This window comes from Mucor velutinosus (assembly GCF_035048745.1).
Source record: "Mucor velutinosus strain NIH1002 chromosome Unknown tig00001563, whole genome shotgun sequence".
NCBI lineage: Eukaryota > Fungi > Mucoromycota > Mucoromycetes > Mucorales > Mucoraceae > Mucor > Mucor velutinosus.
This window is the reverse complement of record NW_027041904.1, coordinates 3,634,709-3,661,121: the sequence shown is the minus strand read 5'-3', so window position 1 is coordinate 3,661,121 and position 26,413 is coordinate 3,634,709. Positions and strand designations below refer to the sequence as shown.

At 38.8% G+C, this 26,413-nt stretch overlaps 8 protein-coding genes and 1 non-coding gene across 9 annotated transcripts; 8 read left to right on the top strand and 1 right to left on the bottom strand.

Annotated features, from left to right (window-relative positions):
* Positions 1 to 175: 175 nt before the first annotated feature.
* ATC70_009826 (uncharacterized protein) lies at positions 176 to 1,528 on the top strand (the record flags this gene model as incomplete). The annotated part of the gene is made up of 1 exon (XM_064829053.1): positions 176 to 1,528. The coding sequence occupies one exon, from the start codon at positions 176 to 178 to the stop codon at positions 1,526 to 1,528; it is 1,353 nt and encodes a 450-aa protein (XP_064686255.1).
* A 1,431-nt stretch (positions 1,529 to 2,959) lies between these two features.
* mtd1_2 (Methylenetetrahydrofolate dehydrogenase [NAD(+)]) lies at positions 2,960 to 3,456 on the top strand (the record flags this gene model as incomplete). Its single annotated transcript, XM_064829052.1, has 2 exons — positions 2,960 to 3,012; positions 3,072 to 3,456. 2 exons carry the CDS (start codon positions 2,960 to 2,962, stop codon positions 3,454 to 3,456), a joined length of 438 nt encoding a protein of 145 aa, XP_064686254.1.
* A 2,666-nt stretch (positions 3,457 to 6,122) lies between these two features.
* Positions 6,123 to 6,195, top strand: ATC70_009824. The gene has a single exon. It is a non-coding gene; the product is annotated as a tRNA-Arg (tRNA).
* Positions 6,196 to 8,595: 2,400 nt separating this feature from the next.
* ATC70_009823 (uncharacterized protein) lies at positions 8,596 to 9,252 on the bottom strand (the record flags this gene model as incomplete). The annotated part of the gene is made up of 1 exon (XM_064829051.1): positions 8,596 to 9,252. The coding sequence occupies one exon, from the start codon at positions 9,250 to 9,252 to the stop codon at positions 8,596 to 8,598; it is 657 nt and encodes a 218-aa protein (XP_064686253.1).
* A 703-nt stretch (positions 9,253 to 9,955) lies between these two features.
* On the top strand, positions 9,956 to 11,759 carry ATC70_009822 (uncharacterized protein; the record flags this gene model as incomplete). Its single annotated transcript, XM_064829050.1, has 6 exons — positions 9,956 to 9,962; positions 10,033 to 10,142; positions 10,218 to 10,360; positions 10,416 to 10,516; positions 10,602 to 10,891; positions 10,953 to 11,759. The coding sequence occupies 6 exons, from the start codon at positions 9,956 to 9,958 to the stop codon at positions 11,757 to 11,759; spliced, it is 1,458 nt and encodes a 485-aa protein (XP_064686252.1).
* A 3,140-nt stretch (positions 11,760 to 14,899) lies between these two features.
* Positions 14,900 to 16,761, top strand: ATC70_009821 (uncharacterized protein; the record flags this gene model as incomplete). The annotated part of the gene is made up of 4 exons (XM_064829049.1): positions 14,900 to 15,109; positions 15,175 to 15,775; positions 15,838 to 16,116; positions 16,181 to 16,761. 4 exons carry the CDS (start codon positions 14,900 to 14,902, stop codon positions 16,759 to 16,761), a joined length of 1,671 nt encoding a protein of 556 aa, XP_064686251.1.
* A 1,724-nt stretch (positions 16,762 to 18,485) lies between these two features.
* Positions 18,486 to 19,542, top strand: ATC70_009820 (uncharacterized protein; the record flags this gene model as incomplete). The annotated part of the gene is made up of 5 exons (XM_064829048.1): positions 18,486 to 18,587; positions 18,651 to 18,696; positions 18,752 to 18,852; positions 18,904 to 19,221; positions 19,276 to 19,542. 5 exons carry the CDS (start codon positions 18,486 to 18,488, stop codon positions 19,540 to 19,542), a joined length of 834 nt encoding a protein of 277 aa, XP_064686250.1.
* Positions 19,543 to 23,397: 3,855 nt separating this feature from the next.
* ATC70_009819 (uncharacterized protein) lies at positions 23,398 to 24,458 on the top strand (the record flags this gene model as incomplete). Its single annotated transcript, XM_064829047.1, has 3 exons — positions 23,398 to 23,675; positions 23,735 to 24,171; positions 24,235 to 24,458. 3 exons carry the CDS (start codon positions 23,398 to 23,400, stop codon positions 24,456 to 24,458), a joined length of 939 nt encoding a protein of 312 aa, XP_064686249.1.
* A 772-nt stretch (positions 24,459 to 25,230) lies between these two features.
* Positions 25,231 to 25,851, top strand: BCP1 (Mss4p nuclear export; the record flags this gene model as incomplete). Its single annotated transcript, XM_064829046.1, has 1 exon — positions 25,231 to 25,851. One exon carries the CDS (start codon positions 25,231 to 25,233, stop codon positions 25,849 to 25,851), a length of 621 nt encoding a protein of 206 aa, XP_064686248.1.
* Positions 25,852 to 26,413: the final 562 nt, after the last annotated feature.

The following is a 26,413-nucleotide window of genomic DNA, read 5'->3' as shown; positions in this document are numbered from 1 at the left end:
AAGAGCTTCGATCATTATTTGATCGAGGTAGTAGTTGGGCATAATCTGGAGACTTTGGCTACTGAAGTTCGAATTTACGAGGAAAGGATCAACGCTGATCAGCTTCAAATATACAACACTGTGCTTAATTCTGTAAACAATCCTGGCCTTGGTATCCCTACATGTTTCTTCATTGATGGTCCCGGTGGTACTGGAAAAACGTATCTGTATCATACTCTTCTCACTAAGGTTAGAGCAGAATCAGGAATTGCTTTGGCAAGTGCTTCTTCAGGTATCGCAGCAACTCTTTTACCAGGTGGTCGGTCGTACTGCTCACAGTACTTTCAATATACCTCTCAAGACAGACCAAACATCAGCCTGCCACTTCTCAAAACAATCAAACACTGCTAAACTTTTGAAGGAAGCAAAGCTGATTATTTGGGATGAAGCACCAATGACTCACAAGCACGCATTTGAGGCTGTAGACAGATCGCTTCATGATTTGATGTCCTCAGTACATCCTTCTTATGCTGGAAAGCATTTTGGTGGAAAAGTCGTTGTTCTTGGAGGGGATTTTCGTCAAGTTCTCCCGGTAGTCAAGAAAGGTAGAAGGGCAGATGCAGTTGCAGCCTCTTTGAAGGCATCGTACTTGATGTCTCATACTAAAAGTCTCAGACTGACTCAAAATATGAGACTCACCAACGATGAAGGCTCTTTCTCATCTCAATTCGGTTCTAACGATTTCGCTCAATACTTGCTCCGTATTGGTGAAGGATCTGACCAACATCAATTTGGTGATACTCTGGCCATTGACCCCCATTTGGATTGTAGTTACATTGAAAGCTACAGCGAGATTATTGAAATTGCTTTTGGTAATGTATCTATGATGTCTTCACCGACGTCCTTTATAGACACAACTATCCTGGCAGCAACGAATGCGGTGATGGATCAGATAAACGATCTAGCTCTGGTAGCATTTTCTGGAGAATCTGTTGTATATCTATCCAACGATGAACATATCATTGATTCAGGGTCTCCGTCTAATACACCTGTTGAGTATCTGAATAGGTTGAAACCTTCTGGAATGCCTCCACATGAACTAAAGCTGAAAGTCAACCAGCCTATCATGTGTCTTCGAAACATCAATCCAAGACAAGGCCTATGCAATGGAACCCGTCTTATAGTCAGAAATTTGATGAGAAATACGATTGAAGCCGAAATTGCATGCGATAGCCACCAAGGGAACTTTGTATACATTCCAAAAGTTTCGCTGCACAGTGACCAAGACACCGCAGAACTCGAGGGAAAGCTGTCAAGAACGCAATTTCCAGTGCAAAGCGCCTTCGCTATCACTATAAACAAAGCTCAAGGGCAAACCCTCCGCAATGTTGTCGTTTCTTTGCTGGACCCCGTTTTCTCCCATGGACAGTTGTATGTTGCTCTATCAAGAGTAACAACATTGAATCATCTCAAAATTGTTTTACAAAAGGCTGAAAACGAACAATCAAGACAAACTATAAACGTTGTCTATCAAGAAATTCTTTCTTAAAAATGCAAAGTTTTTCATTTAATAAAGTTTCTTACATTTTAGCTTTTATCTATTCGTGGTATTAGCCAAAGGCCCGCGGCAGCGCGAGCCGCCTGAACGTAGGTTGGTTTCCACCGAAGCGAAACGTAGGTCAGGAAACCACCCGAAGTGTCGAAAGGCTCGTATTATATAGTAAAAATCTTATAGTACTAGCGTATCTGAAGTCCATATCTTCTTATAGTATAAATCGATATTGTACATCTAATCTAGTGTACATATACTTTATATCTAAACCTGGTAACTGGATGAACTGTCGGAATGCAGATCATAATAGTGGATGTATTTCACAGAAAGATTCCGTCTTAGAATTAGAATCAAAACATCTATCACTTAGAAACTAAGTGCCGTACAATGCAGAACATCTGGGTCATCAGACAGGACTGTAATCTACTTACACCTTTGGAAACGCAGCCTACTACGCCCACTTTTTAGGTCGAATCTTGTTCAAAGCTAGCCATTTTCAAGCACGAATAACTCATGCTACAAAGCGTTTTGGGCGCTTGAAATAGCACCAAATAACACTTCTTGGCTACACCTTACCTACTGATGCTTTATCTCAATTTTTTTTAGGTCATTGCAAATTCATGAAAATCCTCATTTTTTCATGAGTATTTGTAAAGGAAAATTCTTGAAAATCAAACGATCGCGTTTTTCACCCCAAAAGTGAAGACTTTTGCTATAATACATATTAGGTCAGATTAATTGTAAAGATGAAATGCAACATTAGAAGTTCTTTCTATGAGGCTTACATATGCTAGATCTGGACATGTTCACAGAAAACCTGTTTTCATATTTTTACAAATTGCTCATTATTTTCGGCCTAAAAGCTGGATGCAATCAACACTATGCGATGCGGCTTCTTTAGTTCTCTAAAAATGCATTAGAAAGTAGGGTGTCTCGACGACAACTTTCATAGTCAAACTTAGCAAAAACATTTAAAGGATGTGAGATCAAGTCAAGTTTGAACACGAAAATACCATTGCACAATTTCAAATTAAATTACCGCAGTTACGGCTGCTACGGCAGAGAACTGAGACCAAATTTACTGGTTGTGACGTCGGATAGGGCGCCCTCTGATTTTTCCATACCATCGTTTTTTATCCTTTTTGCAAAACACGTTTAGTATCAAACCATACCTGTTTTGGGACCCTTTTGATTGAAAATAACACTCTAGCTTCTGATAACACGGCCTTGCACAGTCAAAAGTACTTGATACTGCTTCTTTGAAGTGGAATACAGTAAGTACCATTCGATAACGAGCACAGAAAGATGTAGAACAAGCACTAATCGAATTTGTTTATTAGGTTTCGATAGTTTTTTTTTGCCTGTTTGACGTGGGTGCTGCTGCCATCACTTCTCTGCTATATTTGCTGTCTGCTTTTTTGGTCTATTATGTCTGGTAGCGGCTTCTTGATCCCTATCTCGGGCGGTTGTTTCGTTAATCTGTCTGGTCTCTGGTGCCACTCGTTCTTCGGTTTTTCTACGCTGTTGTTGTTGCTGCTAGTATTGCTGCTGGTGTTACTTCTGATCTTGCTTCTGGTCTTGCTTTTGGTCTTACTGATGGTCTTGCTTCTGGTCTTGCTTCTGGTCTTGCTTCTGGTCTTGCTTCTGGTCTTGCTTCTGGTCTTACTGATGGACTTGCTTCTGGTCTTACTGATGGTCGTACTGATGGTCTTACTGATGGTCTGGCTTCTGGTGTTGCTGCTGGTGTTGCTGCTGCTGCTAATACAGTCTTTCTGGTCTACTGTCTCTGGTGCATGCTCGTTATGTGGTGTCGCTCGTTCCTCGGTTTTTTTTACGGTGCTGGTGTTACTGCTGCTGCTGATAATATGGTCTTCCTTGATCTACTGTGTTTGGTGCAAGCTCGTTGTCTGGTCTACCTCTGGTGATTGTGTATCCTCTGGTCTATCTGTGGCTGTGGTAAGTCGTAAGTATCTTATTTCTTCTGGTAGCAATAATATAAAACTTCTTTGAACGCTTATATTATTGCTTCCTTTCTCGTGATAATGCATTCATGATGTTTGCCTTGTTGCGCTTTTTTCTTCTTCTTTTTCTTTTGTTGGTAGTGTTTCCTCTGTAGCTTTACATGAAACAGCATTAGTCATTATGTTGTAGCGCAAACTTATAATACCACTGTTGCTTTTGCAGTTGTGCGTATGTGTGTCATGTTGCTTTACATCCGACTATTATTGCTACCATGCACGTTGCTCATGCATGCATTTTTCTTGCAACAGCAACGAGCTTTTTTAAACATCTTTGATGTTGTGTTTGTTATGCTTTTCTTTGACTCGCTTCGTGTGAGTGTCTCTTTTTTATCTACATACTACTATACTCTTATAGCATTATGTTCTTTTCTTTTTTCTTTTATTATTATTATGTTTCTTTTGAAGCATACCTTTTTTTACGTTGTGTGGATATGCCTATCATTGAAGCTCAACAAGACTCTATCCGAGGCTAAGAGGTAGATAGGCTGCCTCCATTTGGTTATCACTACTTACTTTAGTGATGATTGAAGGTCTCAATGCCTGAATTTAAAGCTAGGTGGTGTAAGTAAGGCATGCTCTAGCACCTGAGGGAGATTTGATGATAGTAACAGCTATATTGCTATATAGCGGAGCTTAAAATTTTGCCTCACATCAAAACAGGGGGAAACCCTCGCAAAAATTTTTTTAGGTTAGCGGAGTTTTCAAGCGATTTAATTGGCTGAGGGATTGAAAGAGAAAAGGTCTACAACTAGTTGATTTTCTGTTGATCTGCCATTCAACATTATTGTGTCTTTTGTAATAATAAAAACGTAATCAAACGGAAACAATTCAAATCCTTCTTTGTTCAAGGGTATTATAAGGTGCGATCATTGAATTTATAATCCATTAAATAATTTTATGTGAGCGATGTTTTTTTATTTGTATTTTGTAAGGGAAATCATATAATAGACACTACAGCAGTGTAATGAAATAGCCACCCAAACGCAACTTAATTGAAAACCAAAGTTCATCAAATAGCACTCATTCAAATTCATGCTATTTGGATCTATTAATGAAAGCGCTCAAATGTACATCAAAAAACCATTTAAAAATACTAAAGTAAAGATGCATGCTTATATCGCACATCGTGTGAATGAATCACTCCTGGTCACAGTGTATTCAATCACGCCCATGATGGTCGTAATAAGTGATGGTATCTTTATCCAAATAAAATCAAATCAATAACAAGCATATTCAAATATGACAACTATGTCCTGCTGCCATAGTTGCACAATATCCCAGATAAAGGATTTCCATACTTCAATAACAAACATCACACTTTAAACCATCAAGGTTACATTAAATCATGCTATGACGACAGCTCACCCAAGCCCATCAAGGTTACTCAAGTCGACCCTTATGGCCAGTGCTCTTGCATTGATTACCACTTTAAATCAAACATCAACAACATTTGCCAGATATCGCAATAGCAGCACCTATTGCTCTCTATCATCACTAATCCTACAAGCTAGTTGCAAATGTATAAATACTCTTCTTTTTTTACTCAATTCCAGGATTTTCAGTTCATTTTATACACAAAATAAAATACAGTTGATTTCTATTGTATTTTACTATTGCTTTATTTTTTTTGTGAAATCTATTTAAACCTGATTTCACTGCAGTGCCATCTATAGCCTATATCTTATATAGTATGAATCTTATAGTACTAGCGTATCTGAAGTCCATATCTTCTCATAGTATAAATCGATATCGTACATCTAATCCAGTGTACATACAGTTTATATCTAGATCTGGTAACTGGATGAACTGTCGGAATGCAGATCATAGTGGATGTATTCCACACAACTAACATTTTTGCCATGTCTCACTTTAGCTGGTTATACTGTGATTAAAATAAAGTCCAACCATAAGGCTTTTATGTTTCTGTAATTCCTATAAGCTGTTCTATTGAACGCAGTATGGGGTAGATTTGTTTTCTTAGTTTTGGCAATACACTGGGTAAAAATCAAGATTATTTGAACGAACGGGACATTTTTCCCCCTACAGTATTTCTACGATCGATAATTACTTAATCAATAGAACTTTCGAGTAGATATAATACTTGATATAGCAACTAATAATCAGATCAATGTCTGCTGCTATCAGTTTCCAGAACCTTCGAGTATGTGCTGGCGCCTTTTAGTCGCTTTTTTCAAATTTGGCTTAAACCTAAATTTAGGCACGACAAAAATGTCAGGGTAGAAGGGTATTCTGACAGTGATTTAGATCTGCAGGATATCATTGACAGACTAAACACAAACAAGAATAAGAAGCGCAGGTTTAAACCTAGAGCGCCAGCTACCAGGAACATTAAACAGCGATTAACCTGGATAGCGCACAACATTACACAAACTATATTGGATAAAATCAATGTTCAAATCTAATATTAATAAAGCACCTTTTTTATCCATTCAACTAAAAGGCTATATACATTCCTGCATAATCCCTACATCTATATCTATATCTATCTCGATCAGATCTCAGATTGCATATACTATCTCTACGTATTCGCATCTGACAAAATAAGTTGAGGGGCTATGGCCCAATGGATAAGGCGTCTGACTACGAATCAGGAGATTCCAGGTTCGACCCCTGGTAGCCTCAACTTCATTTTATATAATTTTTACTTAATAACGTCTCACGTAATGTTCAAGTTTTTGCCCTTCTTGTATTGCCATCTGCAGAGATATAGTTTCAGACCAAACTTGGCAGGATTTATATAAAGAAGTATTTCCGAGATTGAATATAACCTTTGATAATCTTAAAATTAATTCGATATTAATATTTCCTAAATACTGGGTATTCACAAAGTCTGGTTATACCTGACTGATGTATCATTTCTAAACCGGATCTCCAAATGTGTAGAAACAAGCAGTTCAAGCACCGATCACATCAGATCATAAACTTTGACATGAAACAGGATTCAGTTACGATCCATATCATGGCATGTTCAGGATAATAGATCCAATCTATTATCCTATCACGCAAACCAACCCATCTAATACCTTATCCTCACATCAAATCCCTTAATTCGAATAGTATATAAACCCTCTTATTTTCAATGTAATAAACGATATTCTTTACCTGATTAATTTCATGCTCTTTTTTATAAATAATTTATTTCTGATAAATCAGTTTACTTAGTAAAATTCAGAGATATGGCCCTTGGAAAATCGGTCATTTGGAATATTTTCCATCATTACTCATCGACATCCTCCTCAATAACCCCACTTCAAACATCTCCTAGTCAAAAAAACTACCTTCTACAACTTTCACTACACATACATTCCATATTCATATAGTAATTTAAAAAGTTTTATTAGCAGCTTCTATTCAAAATTAACTATTTTCTAAAATCTCCTTTTTCTCATCAACCATCATACCTATCCGAATTTCAATTGCACCATCGTTTAAACCGCAAAAAACTGGTATAACAACATGCTACTTTCAATGCGAAATTCAATTCGAAATTCAGAGAAATCAGAACGGAATAGAGAAAAGGGGAGGAGCGATGATTCCGAGGTATAGTCCCTGCTCCAACTTCACTTATTGTTTGCAAGTCATGTTGGATTGTTTGGATGAAATCAAACTCTATCTCAAGGTTTTTCGTATGATATATTTTGCTGAGGTTGCTGTATTATTGAAGAACATCAACAGCACACAAATACCAAGTTTACAAAGAGAGGAGCTGTCAAAAAGCGAACCTGAAAATGAAGACGTGTACACTTTGAATGAATGATCAGCTAACGAATGGCCAACTAGCAATTTCATGATAATACAGAGGCGTGGTATACGGCGAATGTGTCATGGGATGCAACGGTGTATGCGGCCGCTAGATATATCCCGCTGTACAAAAGGGGCGCGCTGGATTTTCTTTTACTCAGTCTGATTCGATTCAGATAATACAAGCCCTTTCTTATTACCAACTCAATATAAAACCCTGACAGGCATTTATAAACTGAAGAAAAGTAATTTAGGAGAGGGACAAGAAGGAGTCGATAAAGATAGAGACTCACTACTTTATGCCTAATACTATATCAATGTTAGAGCTTCACAAGGAGTCAGGCTTAACATTGTGTTGTAGAAATACAACCAAGAAATTGTAGCATACCTTTATTATACGAATAATAAACCACATGTATACCATCGCCGCTGAAATATGGTACCTTTCTTAATTTCAGGGGCTGAATCTAATAACAATGAACCTTACATAAACCATGATAGATTCTGATCTGATGATGCTTATGCAGGTAAAAGAAAAGTTCTGTTGCATGTTTATCAGTACATGGCCTTTAAACAGAAGATATGTCAATGATCAATCGATGTGAAACGGATAAATAGTTTAAATATTTTTAGATACTAATATAATAGTGCCAAGGAGGGAGATAACCTTACGTGTTCTAGACAAAGCGATGTATTGCAAATCAAACGTGGAAGTCTCACGGCATAAACACACGTATGCTGTACACGATAAGGTCCATGTCAAATCCCAAAAACTCATATGATACAAACAAATCTGCGTATACTGCAAATGAAATTTTGATAATTTCATTATTGTTCTGTACAACTCTTATAATTTAAATGATGATATATTTCTACCAGAATCTAATAATAAACTTGGCCTGACATCTTTCTATCGAGAACAACAAGAGAAGCAAGAATACCAAGAAGGTGCACATTTCAACGTTTTGTTGGACGCTTAAATGGCTTTTTTTTTTTTTTTTTTTTTTTTTTTGGTCAAACAAGGCATTTGACAATAAACACAATAAACATTTAGTAATAAATTTAATTTTATTAAAAATATGCACAAAATACATTTTGGAACTAGCGTTGATTTTGATTGATTTATGATGGTGTTTGTTCGAGAGTATGGTGAATGTTTGATAAGATGCTGATTCTATAAATAAAAACATCGAATGTAAGGAGAAAATTGAGTAGACGAGACAATGTTGTTTCTTTTTTTAATCAACAATAAAGAAAAGAAAAGTTTAAGAGATATTTAGCTTAAATGGCAATGTAAGCAATCAAAGCAGCACAGCCTAATGTCAACATGCCGCTAGTAGCCAATGTGTTTGACCCAGATGTCGAGGGTGTAGCACTTGGAGCGACAGAGGGGGCACCAACAACAGACATGGTAGGGTTTGTAGTTCCACTTGCAACCGGGATAGAGGCAGAGGCAGAGGCAGAGGCAGAGGCAGAGGCAGAGGTAGAGGCAGAGGCAGCAGAGGAAGCAGCGTAAGGAATAGGTAAAATGGAGACGGCACCAGCATTCACTGATCCATAGCAATAGTTGTTGGCATTGTCTACACAAAGCACATTTTTGTCGTTACAGAGACATGAAGTCTTGGTTCCAGTCAAGGTAGATGAACATGATTCTGGTACAGTAGGACATGAAGTTGAGTTCAATGAGATGGAACCCCAGCAGTATTGTCCACTTGTGTTGATACATGTGGTGACGGTATCGCTACAACGGCAGGTAACAGTTCCAGAAATGCTGCTACAAGTGGATGGGGTAGCGCAAGTGGTTGATGGTAAGCTGGCGTAAGGTAAACCATGATCTCTCTTCTCAAGAGCTACTGAATTGACATCAAACTGTTGAGAAGCGGATACAATGTAAAAGAGGGTCGAGATCGAGGTGGTTAAAAGTAGACTGAGTTTCATTTTGCTGATGGCCGTAGAGGTTGATGAGATGAAATGAATGTAGAAAACAAGTAAAAGAAAAAAGGAAGAAGTAGAAGGAAGAAAGAAAGAAATAAAGCCAACCGAGCAAAGAATACCATCAACTCCGTGTAAATGAATGCATCCCTTTTATGGCCCTCCAACTCGTGTATTGGTTCCTGAATATAGATCAGATTTGAGAGGGGCCAAAACAAGGAAAAAGCAGTTACACTACCCATTTTTACAAGATCCTCTTTAAAAAATGCCATAGTCGTACAGCATCAAAGACATTTGGTATATATTCCTTCTTGACTAATAGGATTTACCAGTTCTTTTCCTTCTTGTTTTTCTCTCTTGCTTTTGTTTCCAATACATAGCTTGATTTCACTATGACCCATTTGAGGTAAATCTAGGCAACCATTTGATACACAAACATTTAATCTAAATCAGCCCCTGAATTCCATTTGTAGTGATTTTTCATATTTAGGTATAGCCCTGCAACTACATACACACACGCATGCTTGCAGACACTAATGCAAATGACACAATAGAGAGATGTACCATCTGGACATACATTTCGGTGTATTTCATATTCTGTGTCTGGAAAGGCGATAGATTTCGATGCCTGCGATTAAAGTCGATCATCTCTGGAGAATTGAAGTCGATCATTACGATACTGCTAATACTGATGATGCTAATGCAGTTCATGTGGGGTACGCTAACGGGCTTGTTGTTTGGCTGCATTGTATGGTACTCACACATGCACACCCACCTATCACGCAGATATTGTCTCAACCTATGTCAAATACGAGGAAGGCTTCACCGTCTATGAAGGCAAAATCATCACCAAGCCATTCGCTATGTGGTCCTCGACACATCAAACAAATATGATGGTAATTTTGATTGGAACAACATAAAAATTGTGTTACATTGGTGTGCCAACCTTTCTTTCATTGGTGTTGTACTAGGCAATGGACTATGTCGAATGCGTTACCTTCTCACTGCAAGTGGGTGTCTTTTTCTTGATGCAATCGTTCTGGAACTACCTCTCTAATGCGGTGGCCAAGAAGAGTTTCATGAGCTCTTTCGAATTCAAGTTCTACATCTTGTGGTATGGTTGTCCTAGTCAATCCGTGTTCACAGCCTAACGTCTCATTCAAATGCAGGGCTCTGGGAAGTATGGCCATGTTCCCTATTCTTCAATGGGTGTTTAGAGACGATGTCAGTAAAAGAGAAGGCATTCCTCAGTTGGCTTATGGCATTGAAGGTACAGTACGCACACACACACACACACACAAAGAGATCGAGTAGCACCGTTCCCATGTGAAAACACCTTATTAACCAGCCTATAGCTTTAATTACGTCTTTATTGGGCATTCGGTCCCACTTTAGATTCAAGCGAATTATCGCATTATCACACAGAAATAACGGTGCCAGTAACAAGGCCATTGTTACTCGATTGGCCTATTTCAAGGACATGAATGTATTGAGTTCAATCATTCTCTTCTTCTATGCTGCTTCCATCATCATTCTTTGCTCTGACGGTTTGACAGATCGCAAGATTATCAACTCCAACAAGTTTGCTACTGATGCTCTCATTGCCAATGCGAACATTTGTACCGTTTTCCTATGGCTGCTTTTGGTACGTTAGCAAACACAGAATACAATAGGACCCTAATCTCAACTAAAATCACCAAATATAGATTTCGATTTTTCACCCCCGTCCTCAATATTCCCGCGAAGTTGGTGGCACTTCACTTAGCAACGATGATTCCTACGTATCTCGCAACCAAACCAGACCACAGGCCTCTGGCCCTGGTGGAGTCAGTGGACGAGCAAACAACTTTGTCGTGAACGAAAGCACTCGTGGCATCACTGAAAATGTCAATGCGGATGGCAAGTACATTGGTGCTGCCATTTCCACGAATAACAACAATGGCAACAATCCCAACGGCGGTGGATTTATGCGTGCCATGTCGCCAGTAACAGTCGATTATCCTCATTCGCTCTCCAACGACACTATGCCCTTAACATCTTCAGCTGGCACAGGCAGACCTTTGTCTCCTCCAGATGCCTATCAACAGCAACAACAACAAAGAAACCTTGCTGTCGAGGATCCTTACAGCAGTCAACCCGTCATGTTTTCCATGATGGATATCAAACAACAACAACAACAACAACAACAACAAGCTAGATATGGCTCATCAACGAACCCAACTCAAATGGGCCGCCATGACATCCCCATGCGTGGCATGAATAATGGCAGCATCAGCCGCATCAACACTTCCTCTCCTCAATCCGGAAGACGCTATGGTGATGGTGAGGGTGATTACATCGAGTACGAACAGACCAGATCCCCTCACAAGATCGGACGTCCTTCCTGGGAACGTAGCAATGACATGAGTGAACTCAACATGCAATCCCAGTATCAACAGCAACAGCCAGGCCAACCTGGAGAGCAAATGGTGAGAGATTGGTTATGGCAATCGCCTGATAGAAGAAACACCTAGTTGTATACGTTTGATCGACACTATACGAACACAATACACTAATACTACTACTACTACTACTACTATTCTATACTATTATTACTATTCTTTTTTTTTTTTTTACATATCTCTAAATACCAATGTATTCTTTTATTCTTCTCCAGGCATGTATGTGTATAATCCTTTTATTTATTCAAATCTGTATACAAACGTATAATAAACATATTACAAAGCTTTGTTCTATAGCGATTTAGAGTTTATTGGTTTGTGCTGCAGTTGGCTTTGCTAGTGTTACATTTTGTGATATCTGAAATTTAACTCTACCCTTTTCTTGTATTACATTTAATTGGAAACTAAAGAAAACTTTTCCATCAAAACCCACTATTCCGGTTAGAGGATGAAATAAAGAATTAGGTGCATGCGTTTGTGTTGTTGGATCAAAATGAATTGGAGTGTATAAAAAGCGCAACTGATGGTTTGCTAGAGATCGGTATATAAGGAAATAGATTCGATCACTGTGGGAGGCACTGACCATTTGTATACAACGCTTAGTGGTTCACAAACGCCGCAATCAACAGCATTCTAATGACACTACACCGTCCCAGATACGTAGCTCTGTTGGCAGCTTTTAACTACAAGATCACCATGTCCATTTACGCATAAAAAGACATTCCAAATACATTCTATACATTGTACCAATCTCAGTTTTCTGGTTTTCTCGATTGATATACTGTGTGTGTGTGTGTGTGTGTGTGAACTGTAACCATTGTCATAGGGGCTGACAAATTTGATATGTAGATGATCGATTTCCCATTGTTTGTGCGAGATCATGATTGCAGATATACATGAACTTGTTTTACTTTTACGAAAAAGTGATTGAGCACATACAGCTCAATCGAGAGGACTGGAACCATTCATCGAGCAATTGCTATTTGCAATTTAGACTCTAAAAAATCAGTTAATTAGCTCACATGCCGTAGGTGCAAATTACTATAATGTTTCGTGTGATTACAGATATCACCAAATACAGAGTATCCGCTCAGGTGGGACAGATATCATGTAAAAATAGAGACCTCTCCGGGTTCTGGGAAGCTACTCTTTTCTTGCTGTGCGCGGCTAAATCTACTGGGAGACACCCTCAAATCCATATCATCGGTTGCGAATTGCTACTATTAGGAAACGCCTAGGCCATTACATACAATTGCCAATCTACGGAAAGTGATTCAATATTGGCTTTCATGTGATGCTCATAATTTTTAGAGAATGTGCGATAGTGTTGCTGCTCATGTCACTATAACATGTTTGAGGTTTATCAACATCAAGCTGCAAGAAGAGCGGGCTCGGTATGGGATTTGCTGTGTTTCGAGAATAAGCGTTTCAGCATCAGGAACCAATTTTGATGACTCGTGGAAACTGAGCTGTGAACAAATGGTTTATCGGTTCCCATGATCCGCAAATGATACTCTGTCTCAGTGCCAAGTAATGAAAGGATTTGCTCCACTACTTCCATGCCGGTTTCTCACCAAAACGTCAGAGAAAGGATAGACGTGTCTGATGCAACTTTCTACTTGTGTCTGCAACGAGTTGACTCCAAAGTCATGATGATAGAATTGCAACTGGAGCTTGTTGAACCAACTTTTCATTAGAGCAGAGGAGCATCTTGTGGAGATTCTCATCTAACCATCGTTGTGTAATATCGGCAGACGTTAGATTTTGTTGAATTTTTGGAATGCCAGCTGAAAAGAGTTCTGCCAGTATTGCGATCGCTTTAGGATGAAGGCTGCCTGTTAACGATACGATGGCGGGAAACAACACAAGGATGAAGAATCGTGTGTGGAGTGCTTTATCTATAATGTTCCATCTCGAAAGACCAATTCGTAGTATCTTGATGTTGTGCGTTAGTGATGGGGTTGTTGATAGATACTTATAAAATTGGATCATGTTGCGTTCAAATGATAAACGATGCTCAAGAGAGAATAAGGTTTCTGTGGCGCGTGTATTCCACGCTTTGCAGACAAGTCGGCATTGGCAGAAGTATCGTGTGATCCCAAATACGTGGGTGGGGGCATTTCAGATGTTCAGACATGTTAAGCAGTTTTTCTGTTGATAGGGTGGATCATGAAACTCCCATAATGTGATTCGAGAAAAAGGGGTCTTTTGTTTGAAAAGACCTTTTGGCCGCTTCGAGGAGCTCTGTAGGCTGACTGGCTAATGTGTTTAGGCTTACCAGGTGAAGAAGCTGTCAACATTACCATGGTGCAACTTGCTAGATAGCTTTATAAGCAATTTTCATCAGAGAAATGTTACGGTAATGTGCAGTAAGGCTCTAAGAAACAGGTGTCTTGATTCAGAGCTGGCATTGTCCCCAATAAAAGCCTCACTGTATTAAAGGTCCTTTGCAGTTGCTGCATAAACAGGAAACGGCATGGTCACTCATACATTCTGAGGCAATTGATTTGAAACATTCAACCTATCGAAACCAGATGTCCGGAATGTCATTCGCCAAGTGTAGTTGTCTGTAGTGCTTATGTTTTAGATTTAGATGGTATTGATTGCCAATAGCTCGGGCCCAAAGTTTTAACCATTGCCATGATCACAGTAGTGTACATATTGCAAGTGAATTAGCATACCATCTATCCATAACTACAACTCGATAATAGAGTGTTTCGACATGAGATTGCAAAATGTTCAGCATGACAAGTGAGCATTCTATAGGCTGTGTATCGTACTATGGAGGTTTCTGTCAACAATTTTCCATGGGATCTTTGGTGCCTTTGTGGCGATAGCATATTTTCTCATAACTGAAATGGCCCAATTAAACAAGCCGCTTGTAATGGTTCGCTTCTGGCGCAGAGTCAGCGAACAAGAGAGATAAAATGAACCTCGGCCATTACAATTATTAGCCTAAAAGCTCCTCTATCGATTGTTTACGATCATGATGCGTACATACTGATGAGCTGTGCTTTTATGGTATGGATAATATCAATGTTAGTGTCCTAATTAGTAATGTTTCGTCATTTCACAAACCTGAGACATTGTCGATAGAGCCATTCAACCGGAAATCGAATTGATCTTGAAACTATACCTTGGGTTCAATGTTGCTTGGATTCCTTTTTCTTTTTGCTCATTATTCAATTTTTTTTTATCATCTATTCAGTTATATGAAGTGCACCTTATTACTACTACTAGCATTATGTGCTCGCTCTATACATGCAGATTCCTTGAACCCAGTGTTTTGGGAGCGTAGTTTCACCATGGACATTTCACAGCCCAACAGTCAAGGCACTCTCATTCAATCCACTTCAAACATGGCAACATCGCAAGACTTTCAGGGTATCCACATTGATTCCAATCCAAGGAATGCGCCTGATGTAAGTATACCCAAACAGATGTTGATGGATTGCAAGTGCACTGATGCGAATCATTTGGTTTGCAGAGAATCATATTCAACTTTGGAGAGTGCTGTAAATCCTCAAACATCACCATGGACACTATTCGGCAAATAAACCACAACAGCATCAATGCCACATCCATTGAGTACGCACAAAAGATAGCGCTTGTAAAGAGAGGCAATTGCAATTGGAACGAAAAGTTGACAGTAGTAAACAATCTGGCATTAGCCAACAATATAAGCATTACTGCAATGTTTATTTACGACAATGATACCCACAACAATGACAACAACAACATCACCATTGCTCTAAAGCCGGTTGTTGGCTCTGGAAGCATTAGTCCGCCCGAATACTCTACACCGTTACCAGAAAATAGATCTGTAATGAATATGACCGACAATGATCTTGGCATAACGAGTCCTTCCACTACAGTGGTTTACTTTGTACCCAATGTCTATGGCACTACGTTTGTGGACAGAATCAACCAATCATACAATGCTAGTGTTCCAAACATGAGAACATTTTGGTTAATTACGCCATATCTGGAAGAAGTAAGCTGGGGCTATGCTGGTGGCGATAGTTTCTTTTCAACCGGTAAAGGCTATTTATCCTATATCATTGCTTTGGCTGCTATATTCTTGATTGGTAAAATTATTATCCCGAAAGTGTGCTTGCAGCGGATGTGTTACTTACAGGGTGTAAAATAGGTGTCATCTTTTTAAGATGGTGGAGAATTCGTCGAATGGGAGCAGGTTATCCTAACGGATACACAGGGTTTCAAGGTGGCAATGGACTTCACATGCAACCAAGAGCCTCGCATATAGATCCGCTTCCTGTGGACATTGTCAATGCATTACCCATTGATAAATACTCGCCTGATTTGATCAAGAATATCAATTGCGCTATTTGTCTCGAGGATTTCGTGCCTGGAAAGAATGATATACGAATTCTTCCTTGCGGCCATGGCTTCTGTGTACTCTGTATAGGTAAGAATTTAGCTCATCGAAGCACTGGAAATCAGAAGCTAAATTGTGTATTGTGCTACCTTAGATCCTTGGCTTACTCAGAAATCAACAGTGTGTCCTATTTGTAAATGGGATTGCTTGCCTACAGACCTTCGCCGTGATAGAAATCAACAGCAACATGAACAAGAACAACAGCACCAACAAGGGCAGCATCAACAGCAGCAAGGCGAAGCTGCCACTGGAGATCATGATCATGCCCATGCAACCGCCATCGATATGAGCAATGCTACTCCTTCCGCTTCTGTCACACCACCCCAAGTTGCGCATGTAGCTCGCATTACAGGCAGCATTATACCACCACCTATTCTGCCAGCTTCATCCCCACCACCATCGCCTCGTATTACAGATCGCAATATGGCTCCAACAGACGAGGAAAGTCCATTTGATAAAGATGATTCTACGCCACATCTCCCTGCTCATCACTTGAATAAGTTTGATCAGGCTAATGATGAGAGCGAAAAGCCCGATTTAAACCCTTTTGATGGATCATCGTCTATTATTAGCGAAGCACAGATACACCATTCTGCTGAATCATCAACACCAGCACATGTCTCTGTAGAAATGAAAGATGAAACGAAGCCAACATCTAAAGGTCAGCAAAACTAAACATCTGATGTACATTATTGTACTTGTATGCATGTAAACATTGTAATATTTTAATAATACATATTCTTTATCAATCATTATATAATAATCTAATAATAAATCCTGTACTTTTACCTCAATTTTTGTATGTACAGTATATACTAGTCGATCTATCTCACTACGCTCGATGATGGCGACATATTACAGCTGGTCATGTGTAAATACAGACCCTCTATACGACCTACAACGACTTTTTGAGAGATTGTCATTGCAAAAGACACTTTTATATGGAAAAACTTCCAACAAAAGCAAAAGAAAAAAAAAATTCAATCTAGTCAATTTTTTTTTCAAACCATGATCCTCATTTCATTAGCATCGCAATCATCATTGCTGCCATCATCATTTTCATCATCAGAAACGCATTTGGGCCGGCCTGCAACAGCAACACCTATCTACCAAAATCAGTTCAAACTCAGCTTATTTTTTTTTTCTGCTCAAGATTGGACAGAACTTGTCTAGTTTCGACTTCTTTAAAGTATTCTGCACAATTCGACTATATAAATTGTGATGATCATGCAATACATCCTTAAGCTTTCTAAGAGTACTTTTCATGGCGCATCCAGTGGTGCCAAGTAAAATAGATGTTTTGGCTAAACTTACTGAGCAATTTTAGAAAATATGGAATGAGGTTATTGACCAAAATGTCGACACTTTGCATATAGAGACTTTACAAACGTGGTTTCAGAGGTTGCTTTGGATCGAGAGAAACATTTTGATTCAATATATACCATAGTAAAAGTCTTCATTTTTAGGGTGAAAAACGCGATCGTTTGATGTTCGATGAAAACCATGAGGTATTCTTCATGCTTTTTGGTCGATTTTTGGCCATGTTTTTTTTGGCCCAAAAAGCTGGGCAAAGGTATCAGGATGTTACTACTACTCAAGTACAACTGTTTGGTGTCATTCCGACAGCTCAGAAAGGCCTACATATCAAGATATGAAGGCTTGAAAGCTGTCAAATTTGCTTATAATTTTGCTCTATAGCTTTATTTATACGGCATGAATCACGTCCTTGGTAGCTGAAATCTTCTGGAAGGGCAGCTCTGCAGCTTGTGTAATTTCTAATTTGAATAGGAAGCATATCGGTTTTATTAAAGCTAATTCATGCAGGTTTTGATGCGTTTTGTTGCTGGTAAGCTTATTAACAATGGAAATGAAAAGCCGAATTTGCTGCTTGAATACTATGATCTGCAGCTTTGCCTCGCTACGGTAAAACTCTCTTATAGGTCAATACTACCTAATGTTGAATTAGATGCGTTATGTTCTTGGGGAGGTTCTGATCTTTGATTAGTCAATCCGACGTTTTTTTCAGTATACGTGCTAGAGATCCTGCACAGGTTACACCTGTGATACAAACATCCTCCAACATCTGATTTTGCATGGCTTCCATTGAGTGTATGCTTTCAAGTCAATCGGTATAAATAGCAGGTCAAGTCATGTAAGTAAGCAGAACTAAGCTATAACCAAGCGTCAAACAAGGATGTGCTCTTGCCTGCCGTATATCTAGATTGATTCATGCAACCCCTAGCTCGCGACAAGAGCTACAGGTTGATTGTTATTATAAATAGACCTAATCAGGAAATTACTTGATTTACACTTTGCTAAGGGTAACCACCGCATCTCTCTTTCCTTGATCAAATGCATTCATTGTTTATTACACCTTTCTTTCCAATCTACCTCCAAAAATGCAAGAATTATACCCCGCAAACCCAAACCCTCGAAGATACAAAATCTGCCTGATGTTTGACATGAGATTTGGTGGTCCATTTGTATGCTTTCTATGGCTGGTAATAACAGAACAAAACACGCAATAGAGGATATCATTCAAAATTTGCTTATACATCACTTAGGTGTTGAACATGTATGTTACCGTCTTGTCCTTCCAGAGAAGAAGTCGTAAGTGTTTCATGATATGATGATAGCAAAAAGGCCTGATATAAACATGCTGCAGCCATTTATTCATACCTCAATAGCTCTGCCCTGGTTGTGCAAGGCGTGATATGTCTGCTGTTCTTTATATCAGCGTTGATTTCCCTGTATTCTTTTGCATTGGTAAGTGATTTGACACCAGCTACTCAGTTTAATACTGATGGAGCGAAATAGAACACGCCTCGGCAATTGAAGATATCGCATCGTTTGACATGGACCATCGTTATCATCTTCTTGGTCAGTTATTTCGTCAACATGATCCTATTTGGTGTTCAAAAACCACAATTTGATCAGTGGTGTATCAACAAATCGAGACAAGACACCAGCAAGTATCTATTCTCAACACCTCCCAATAACAGCACACTGCTACCCAACTCACAGCTTGAGTTTACATCAAGAGGAAATGGACTGAGCCTTTACAATTGCGCTCGATTATGGGAAGATGAGGTCAAGTTTTCTGCGGTAGTGTTTGTTATTCTATTTTCTGTCTATGTAAGTCTAATTGGAAGCATTTGAAGTTTACAATACTGATTTTATATGGCGTAGATCCATTTTGCCATGTGTTTTTGGAGATATACTCAAGTTCGTATGCGCGAAATGGAAGCATTTGCGTTTGAGATGGCTAATAGCATGATGCAAAACAACAACATGATGAATAACAACATGATGATGTCAAACGCCAATCCAAACATGATGATGAATTTGGCACCAAACAAGGGTAGATCCGTGCCTACAATGCAGCATGTAGAAAAGGAGAATAACCAGAAAAGCCTTGCTCAATTGACCAGAGCTGCTTTTGGTAGATTGCGATGAAGGAGAGGGGCCTTTACGATGAAATATAAAAGCATATACAGCTCGATTTTATTACAACTCTATTTGTCTTTAAACTGCTTTATACATGCTTTAATTGCTTAAATAATTGCTATCTTGCATTAAACTATGAACATGTCGTGAATGAAGAGTAAACTGACACTTTTTTTGCCCATCTCTTGTCACATCATAACATAATAAAGGATTCAGTTCTTAGGCACTTTACAACCCTAATATGGAACCTGAGTTTCAAGACATTTGTCTGGCCTGGCTCATATGAGAATAATGATTTTACAATCAATCAACAAAAACCACTGTTAGTTCTACCCTCTTTCCTCTGCTCAATGCTGTCAACATTTTCTTTGAACAACACCTCGGAGCCTCAGAGATTTCATTACTTACTGCAGACATCTTACGCAGCCCATGAATTGTCAATGTCCAGACTAACGTTATTAAATATAGAATGCAAGACGATATCATTATGAACGATATAGAATGCAATAAAATACCATTATAAACGATAGCGCTATGGCCTGCCACCTACTTTCTATACGCTTCAAGAGCATTTACTACTGTATTGCAGCATGAAAAGGGCATTGAGTTTTCCAGCTAGCCCCACAAGCCAAAATCAATTCAAACCCAAAATCATAGTCTATTCTAGATTGGACAAATCTTGATAATTTCGAACTCGATTGAGCTATTTTTGCAGATTCGACTAAGTAAAATATGATGATCACCTCATGCTTCCTTAAGCGTCCCTGGTGGTAGGGCGAAGTGGTAGAACTCCCGTATGCCAACGGGAGGATCCCCGGTTCAAATCCTGGTGAACGCAAGTTGTTTGATTTTTTGAGGTAGTACTGATGTCCTCGTTTGGTGTTTTTGTACTCTATCCATTATCTATATTTTGACAATTTCCGCAAGACTGTATTGGCTCTAGGTGTCGCACCTTATTAGCAGTAGATTTCTTTCCCAACTTAATTCAAAAATATCTTATTCCCCTTCTTTGCAGACATTGGGTCCACCAACAGTCTTTTCTATCCCTCAGCATGACATTTAAAGGACTTTAAATAAAACCTGGAGCTCGACTCCCCTACAAAAAAAAAAAAATGCTTCCTTAAGCTTTCCTGGAGTACTTTTCAAGACGTATCCAATGGTACCAAGTAATATAAATGTTTTGAATAAACTTATCAAATGGTCTATGAAAATATGAAAAGAGGTTTCTGGCCAAAAAGTCGAAATTTTACATATCAAAGTCCCACAAAGATGATTTCAGAGGTTGCTTTGGATCGATAGAAACATTTTAATTCAAGATATACCATAGTAAAAGTCTTCATTTTTAGGGTCAAAAATGCGATCGTTTGGTTTTCGATAAAAGCCATGAGGGGTACCTCATGCTTTTTGGCCAATTTTTGGCCATGTTTTTTTGGTCCTCAAAAAGTTGAGCAAAGGTGTCAGAAAGTAATTCTTAGATGAGAGCAACTGTTTGGTGCTATTCTGACAATCTAAAACGGCTTTGAACGCGAGAAAACGCAGCTCAAATGCACTCATAGTTTGCTGTATTAGGGGCACTAAGGACTAAGAAATGGAAATAGCTATATTCTACTTGCCCGGATATGAAGTAGCTAGGTGTATATGGATGTAGAGCATCACATAAGAATCAGATCCACACACAATATGAAGGGGTTTTATGTGTAAGTAAAGGGTCAGCTTGAACGTAATAGTATTACGATAAGGTACGCAAGGGCAACCAGTAGCTCGAGCTGTCGCTGTGCAGGTTGATTCTCACCGAAGCGAAGCGAAGGTAGAGAACCATTCGAAGCATAAACACTCATATGATTAGTGATTATATATCAATCAACAAACAGGGTTCCTCTTCTAACATTTTAGCTATATTAATTTTGGGATATTAGCCAAAGGCCCGCGGCAGCGCGAGCCGTTTGAACGTAGGTTGGTTTCCACCGAAGCGAAGCATAGGTCAGGAAACCACCCGAAGTGCTGAAAGGCTCGTATTGCATAATATTAATTAAGATCATTGATATTTATATCTGCATCTGGGTAAGATAATGGCCTCTCAACAGGAGATAACACTCCATCAGACCTTTGAATTGTCCCTTGCACCGACTATGTCAATAGTCATCGCCATTAAGTTCATATCTTTTGAATAACGCAAGTCAGGAGAGAATTCAATAACATGAAACATGTTGTTCACTACTAATATAAACATTTAATTACCAATGCCTTGATGTGAAGCAATCAATGCTGCCAAATAGCTTCTGTCAACAACAAACTGACCTGGATATTTAAAGCATGATTTTTTACTACAACTCTCTTCTTCCTCTTTCCTTTACTTTCATTAATATCCATTTACATGCTTCTGTCAATATTACAGACAGTGTATCATTTATTTTATCCTTTAGAAAGTGACGATGCGAAAACAAGATGGAGGAGCTCTGAATTACAGCGAACTCAAAAGTATCGGCATACTATCCAGCAAACAACAAGAACAACTACAATCAACACCAAGAATACACCTTTGAGGATCAGGCCTCTTGTACTGAAACCAGTTTCTACAAGAAAAGGAAGACGTCGCTGTCCAGGCTGTGGTCTACGGCTTAGTTGCGATATCAGAAGCTTGCGTTATCGACGTCAAATGCTTCCTGGATTATGTTTAGCGTGCACAATGTAAAGACTCTTCATACTCGAATACAGTGTTACTTATACACAGTCTGTTTAGGATGCTTAAGGTTGCTAAAGGTGATGATTTGATCCAAATATTCAAACAACAAAATGATAAGCGCCATCACGAAGCAAATTTTATGCAATATCTACACAAAATGCAAGGCTCCAATAATTCGATTTTCTCGAAAACAGACTTATATCACCTACCACTGTCCACCAACTACTACCGAAAGAAGAGTCAAAGAGAACTTGCACCGGTTGCCGATTATTTGTATCTACCAGAAGAAGAACACTCTTACATGCCACCCTCAAAGCAAGACGCAAAAGAGGAAATGCGGGCAGCAGAACCAGCAGTGAAGTCGCGTCTCTTCAAGACCTGTTCAAAATCATGGCAGCATCCAGTTCAAGCTGTGTTTTCAGTGGCACAAAAGGGGTTTGGCATTCATTTGCTAAACATGCCAAGCATTCTTTGTATTCGCTTTCCTTGGATCACAAGGTGCCTTTGTCGAGAGGTGGTTCCTCTGCAATTGATAATCTTCAAGTGTCACTCAGTTGTTTAAATAACATCAGAAATGTCTCTAGTTATATGATACCTGTTTAAAGCAGTATGTAATAAAATTGGAACTGTTATTGAAATCTTGTAAATAAACATATGGTAATCATTCATGGTTCAATGATGACGATTGCGAGAAATAAGTACCATTTGAAGTATAAAATAAATGTGTATACATATCTCAGTCGCATTTATTGAATTCTATTACATTATCTGCGCAAATGAGCCTTAAAGTAGGCCTACTCGCATCATTCTGACGACTGAAATTGCTATAACTGTTGTATTTCGTCATGAATGTCAAGATCGGCAAGCAAAACATGCCGTAAAATGATGAAGCTGTATTTAGGTTTATGTAATAATGAAATAGGCTATATAAATCTCGCTAAATACAACGATCATGGATTGATTGTTGTCTAAATATCCACACCATGCGCATTACCATTAGCAGTTCTGTGAAACAAAGAATACGCGTTTTTAACAGTGTGCCTATCATTCAGGTACAATGAATACAATAATGAGGTTGGGCTCAGATTGTCACTATTTGGTTGAATGGAGTAAGCGACTCGTCAAGACGTATATAAGCAGAACTTAATTTCCTGTGTTTCAGCTCATATCATATCAGAATCATGTTAGAAATAATCACCAGCGATCTTTCAGTAGCCAGTATTACAAATGTATCAGCAAAAGAACCTATCAAAGAAGATGAGATTTTCATGCTAGAAGAACTAGACACAGGTGTTCTGAGCAGCTTTTCGCCATCACCGCCAGCATCCCCTTGTTCATCAGAAGATGAGAACTGTCAGCACTGTCTTCAATGCGGCAGAGAGTTTGTTGGAAAAGGTAGCTATCTCAGCATTTCTAGTCGATCAACTTGTGATCCTCAACTTTGCAAAGGTTGTAGAAAGTAAGCTATGCATTGTTGACATTTACACTGCATCACAATTAATCTGGAGTGTTTCGCAGGCTATTTACATTGACTGAAAAGAAGGACATTGTCGAAAGATTTGATTGTGCAGTGAATAGAAACTACAAGATTGAAGCTCGGTTTTTGCAAGACTGGTATTTACATCAATACAACCCTGAGAAGCAACAAAAAGATAAATTGTATCATCTACCATTATCTGAACACTACTACAGTAGAAGAGTCGATGAGAACAAACGAGCGACATTCACGTATTTCTGTTCAAGGGATGATTTGCACAAGATTGAGCAATACGTTTCGTGTCATGGATGCAGAGAGTTTGTCAAAACAAAACAGAGGACACTCAGGCTTGTTACAGACAAGAAATGCGGACCTGGTCGTGCCATAGCAGAATTGGAGGAACTGTTTGAATTGCTGGTGAACTCAAAATCGACATGTAGTCTTACAGGTATGAAGGGATCATGGGCTCCGTTTCCAAGTATGTAACATAGAGCTTGACATGTACAAGTAGATCAAGGTCTAACGCTCTTTTGTACATTAGCTCAACGGCCAAAAAATGGTAGACATTGGGTTCGAGATCATTTTGTAAAGAACGCCATGTTCTTCCTGTCATTGGATCACATCATTCCTTTGGCCGCTGGTGGTTCCTCGCATATCGGCAATCTTCAAGTGACCCTACAAGGTTTCAACCATGTCAAAGCACATTACAGTTCTGAGGACTTTCAGAAGTGGCTAAAAGCATTCATGTTTTACCAAGGATATTAAATGCTATGCTCCTATTATAGATTACATGATACATAATAAAACAAGATAGATATAGATGTTGAAGGCTGCGTTTCTTGTTCTATAAAGAAGCTACTACATGATTTAGTAAGTCAAGTGAATCATAAACTGCTTGCTCTTTGACTGTCGCATTCACTAATTTTAATATCGACCCAAGCCGAATGCACTTGGAGAGATCAAGACAGTTGAATATGTATCAATGTTGATTTACTAACTGAAGTAGATCTACACTGTGATATTTGAGTGTCACGTACATGAATAACAATCTATCATTTTACAAACAAACCTGAAGCTTGATTTATACGCATTTAAACTTTTACATGCACCCCTTTATTCATCAGCTGAACCTACTACTGATAAATTAAGCATTAGTCAATGAACTCGATCCCGAAAGAAATTCGCGGCGCCATACCTTCATAAAATCAAAGCATTGACTCAATTTATGATGTTCACTCTTTCTTCCGCTTGCTTCATTCTTCCATGTTACAGCCATACATCATTGATCTCGAAAGAAAACTAGTAGTGGAAGCTGTTCAAAGCACTAAAGTGCCCTCTACAATCTTAAAAACGGCTGAACAGTTACAGAATCACACTGAACCCTTGAACACTGGTACTCTCTTAACTCGTTTGTGTACAGGATGCAAGATACCTTTTAAATACAATTACTATTCGATATCCAACCCACATCGGCGCGGAATAACATGTCTTGGATGTAACAAGTAAGAATGCATATATATAAGCTACAACGCGAACTATGACTCATCTGACGAATACACACAGGCTATTTAGTTTTGTCAGTAGAGAGGATATGTACCGAAGATTGAAAAGAATAGAGAATGGTTGTGTTGATAGCATTGGAGACGAAGCGCGACATTTAAACACGTATTACCTACATCCGTTGATTAGGACTGATCTGTATCATTTTCCGCTGTCGCCCAACTATTATATCAAGCAGATCAACAAAGACGGCAAGGAGGAGTACATTCATCATTCTACACATGAAAACACTGGTGAGGTCTACACTCGCTGCTCTGACTGTACAGCTTTTGTAAAGAGAAAAAGAAAGACATTAAAGACGGCTACTCAAAAGGCTCTAGGAACTGGTGTAGCTTCATATGATTCTCTAATGGAATTCATGATAAACTCAAATACAACATGTGCACTGACTGGTATCAAGGGCTCTTGGTCATCGTTTCCTGGTGATCCAATGTATTTACTATCACTGGATCATAAGATACCATTACGTGCTGGTGGATCATCTTATATTGATAACCTTCAAGTTACATTACAAAGCTTCAACAACATAAAGGGAGATTTCGAAGCAGAAGATTTCAAGAGATGGTTTACAGCAATCAAGCAAATGCCGAAAGTATGAATCATGATTCTAAATAGTAAATCTCATTCAACATACTCTATTCAGTAATCACAATAAACGCAAATGTAGCTCAATGAGCGATCTAGCCACTGAGTCAAGGGTTGCTATGGTGATTTGACGCGTTTCTTTTTGATTATTCGAGTGCCCGTGTCATTACTTTCTTCTACAATATTACTGCTTAAATAACGATGCCAAAGCCCAATATTGAGAACGTCGACATTGATAAAGTAGAGCTTTTTGAACAAATTCGTAAAGCAGAAGAGGCCATTCTGGCTCGATATAAACCTTTCCCTCGAATACCTTGGAAACTACAAAGGATGTGACCATCTCTTTGACAACAGCCCAAAGTGCATTTTTTATTGCGACACACAATATCCTTCAACTTGCGTTGCATGCAGAAAGTAAGTGGTCTCGATTTCATATAACACTACTTAGTAACAACTCTATTTTAGGCTATTTAGCATGACGAGTGTCACTGATTTACGACGGCGATTCTTAAGCATGAAGTATGAACAGTACATTTCTTTCGAGCAAGAAGTTGAATTAATTGATAAGGGCTACA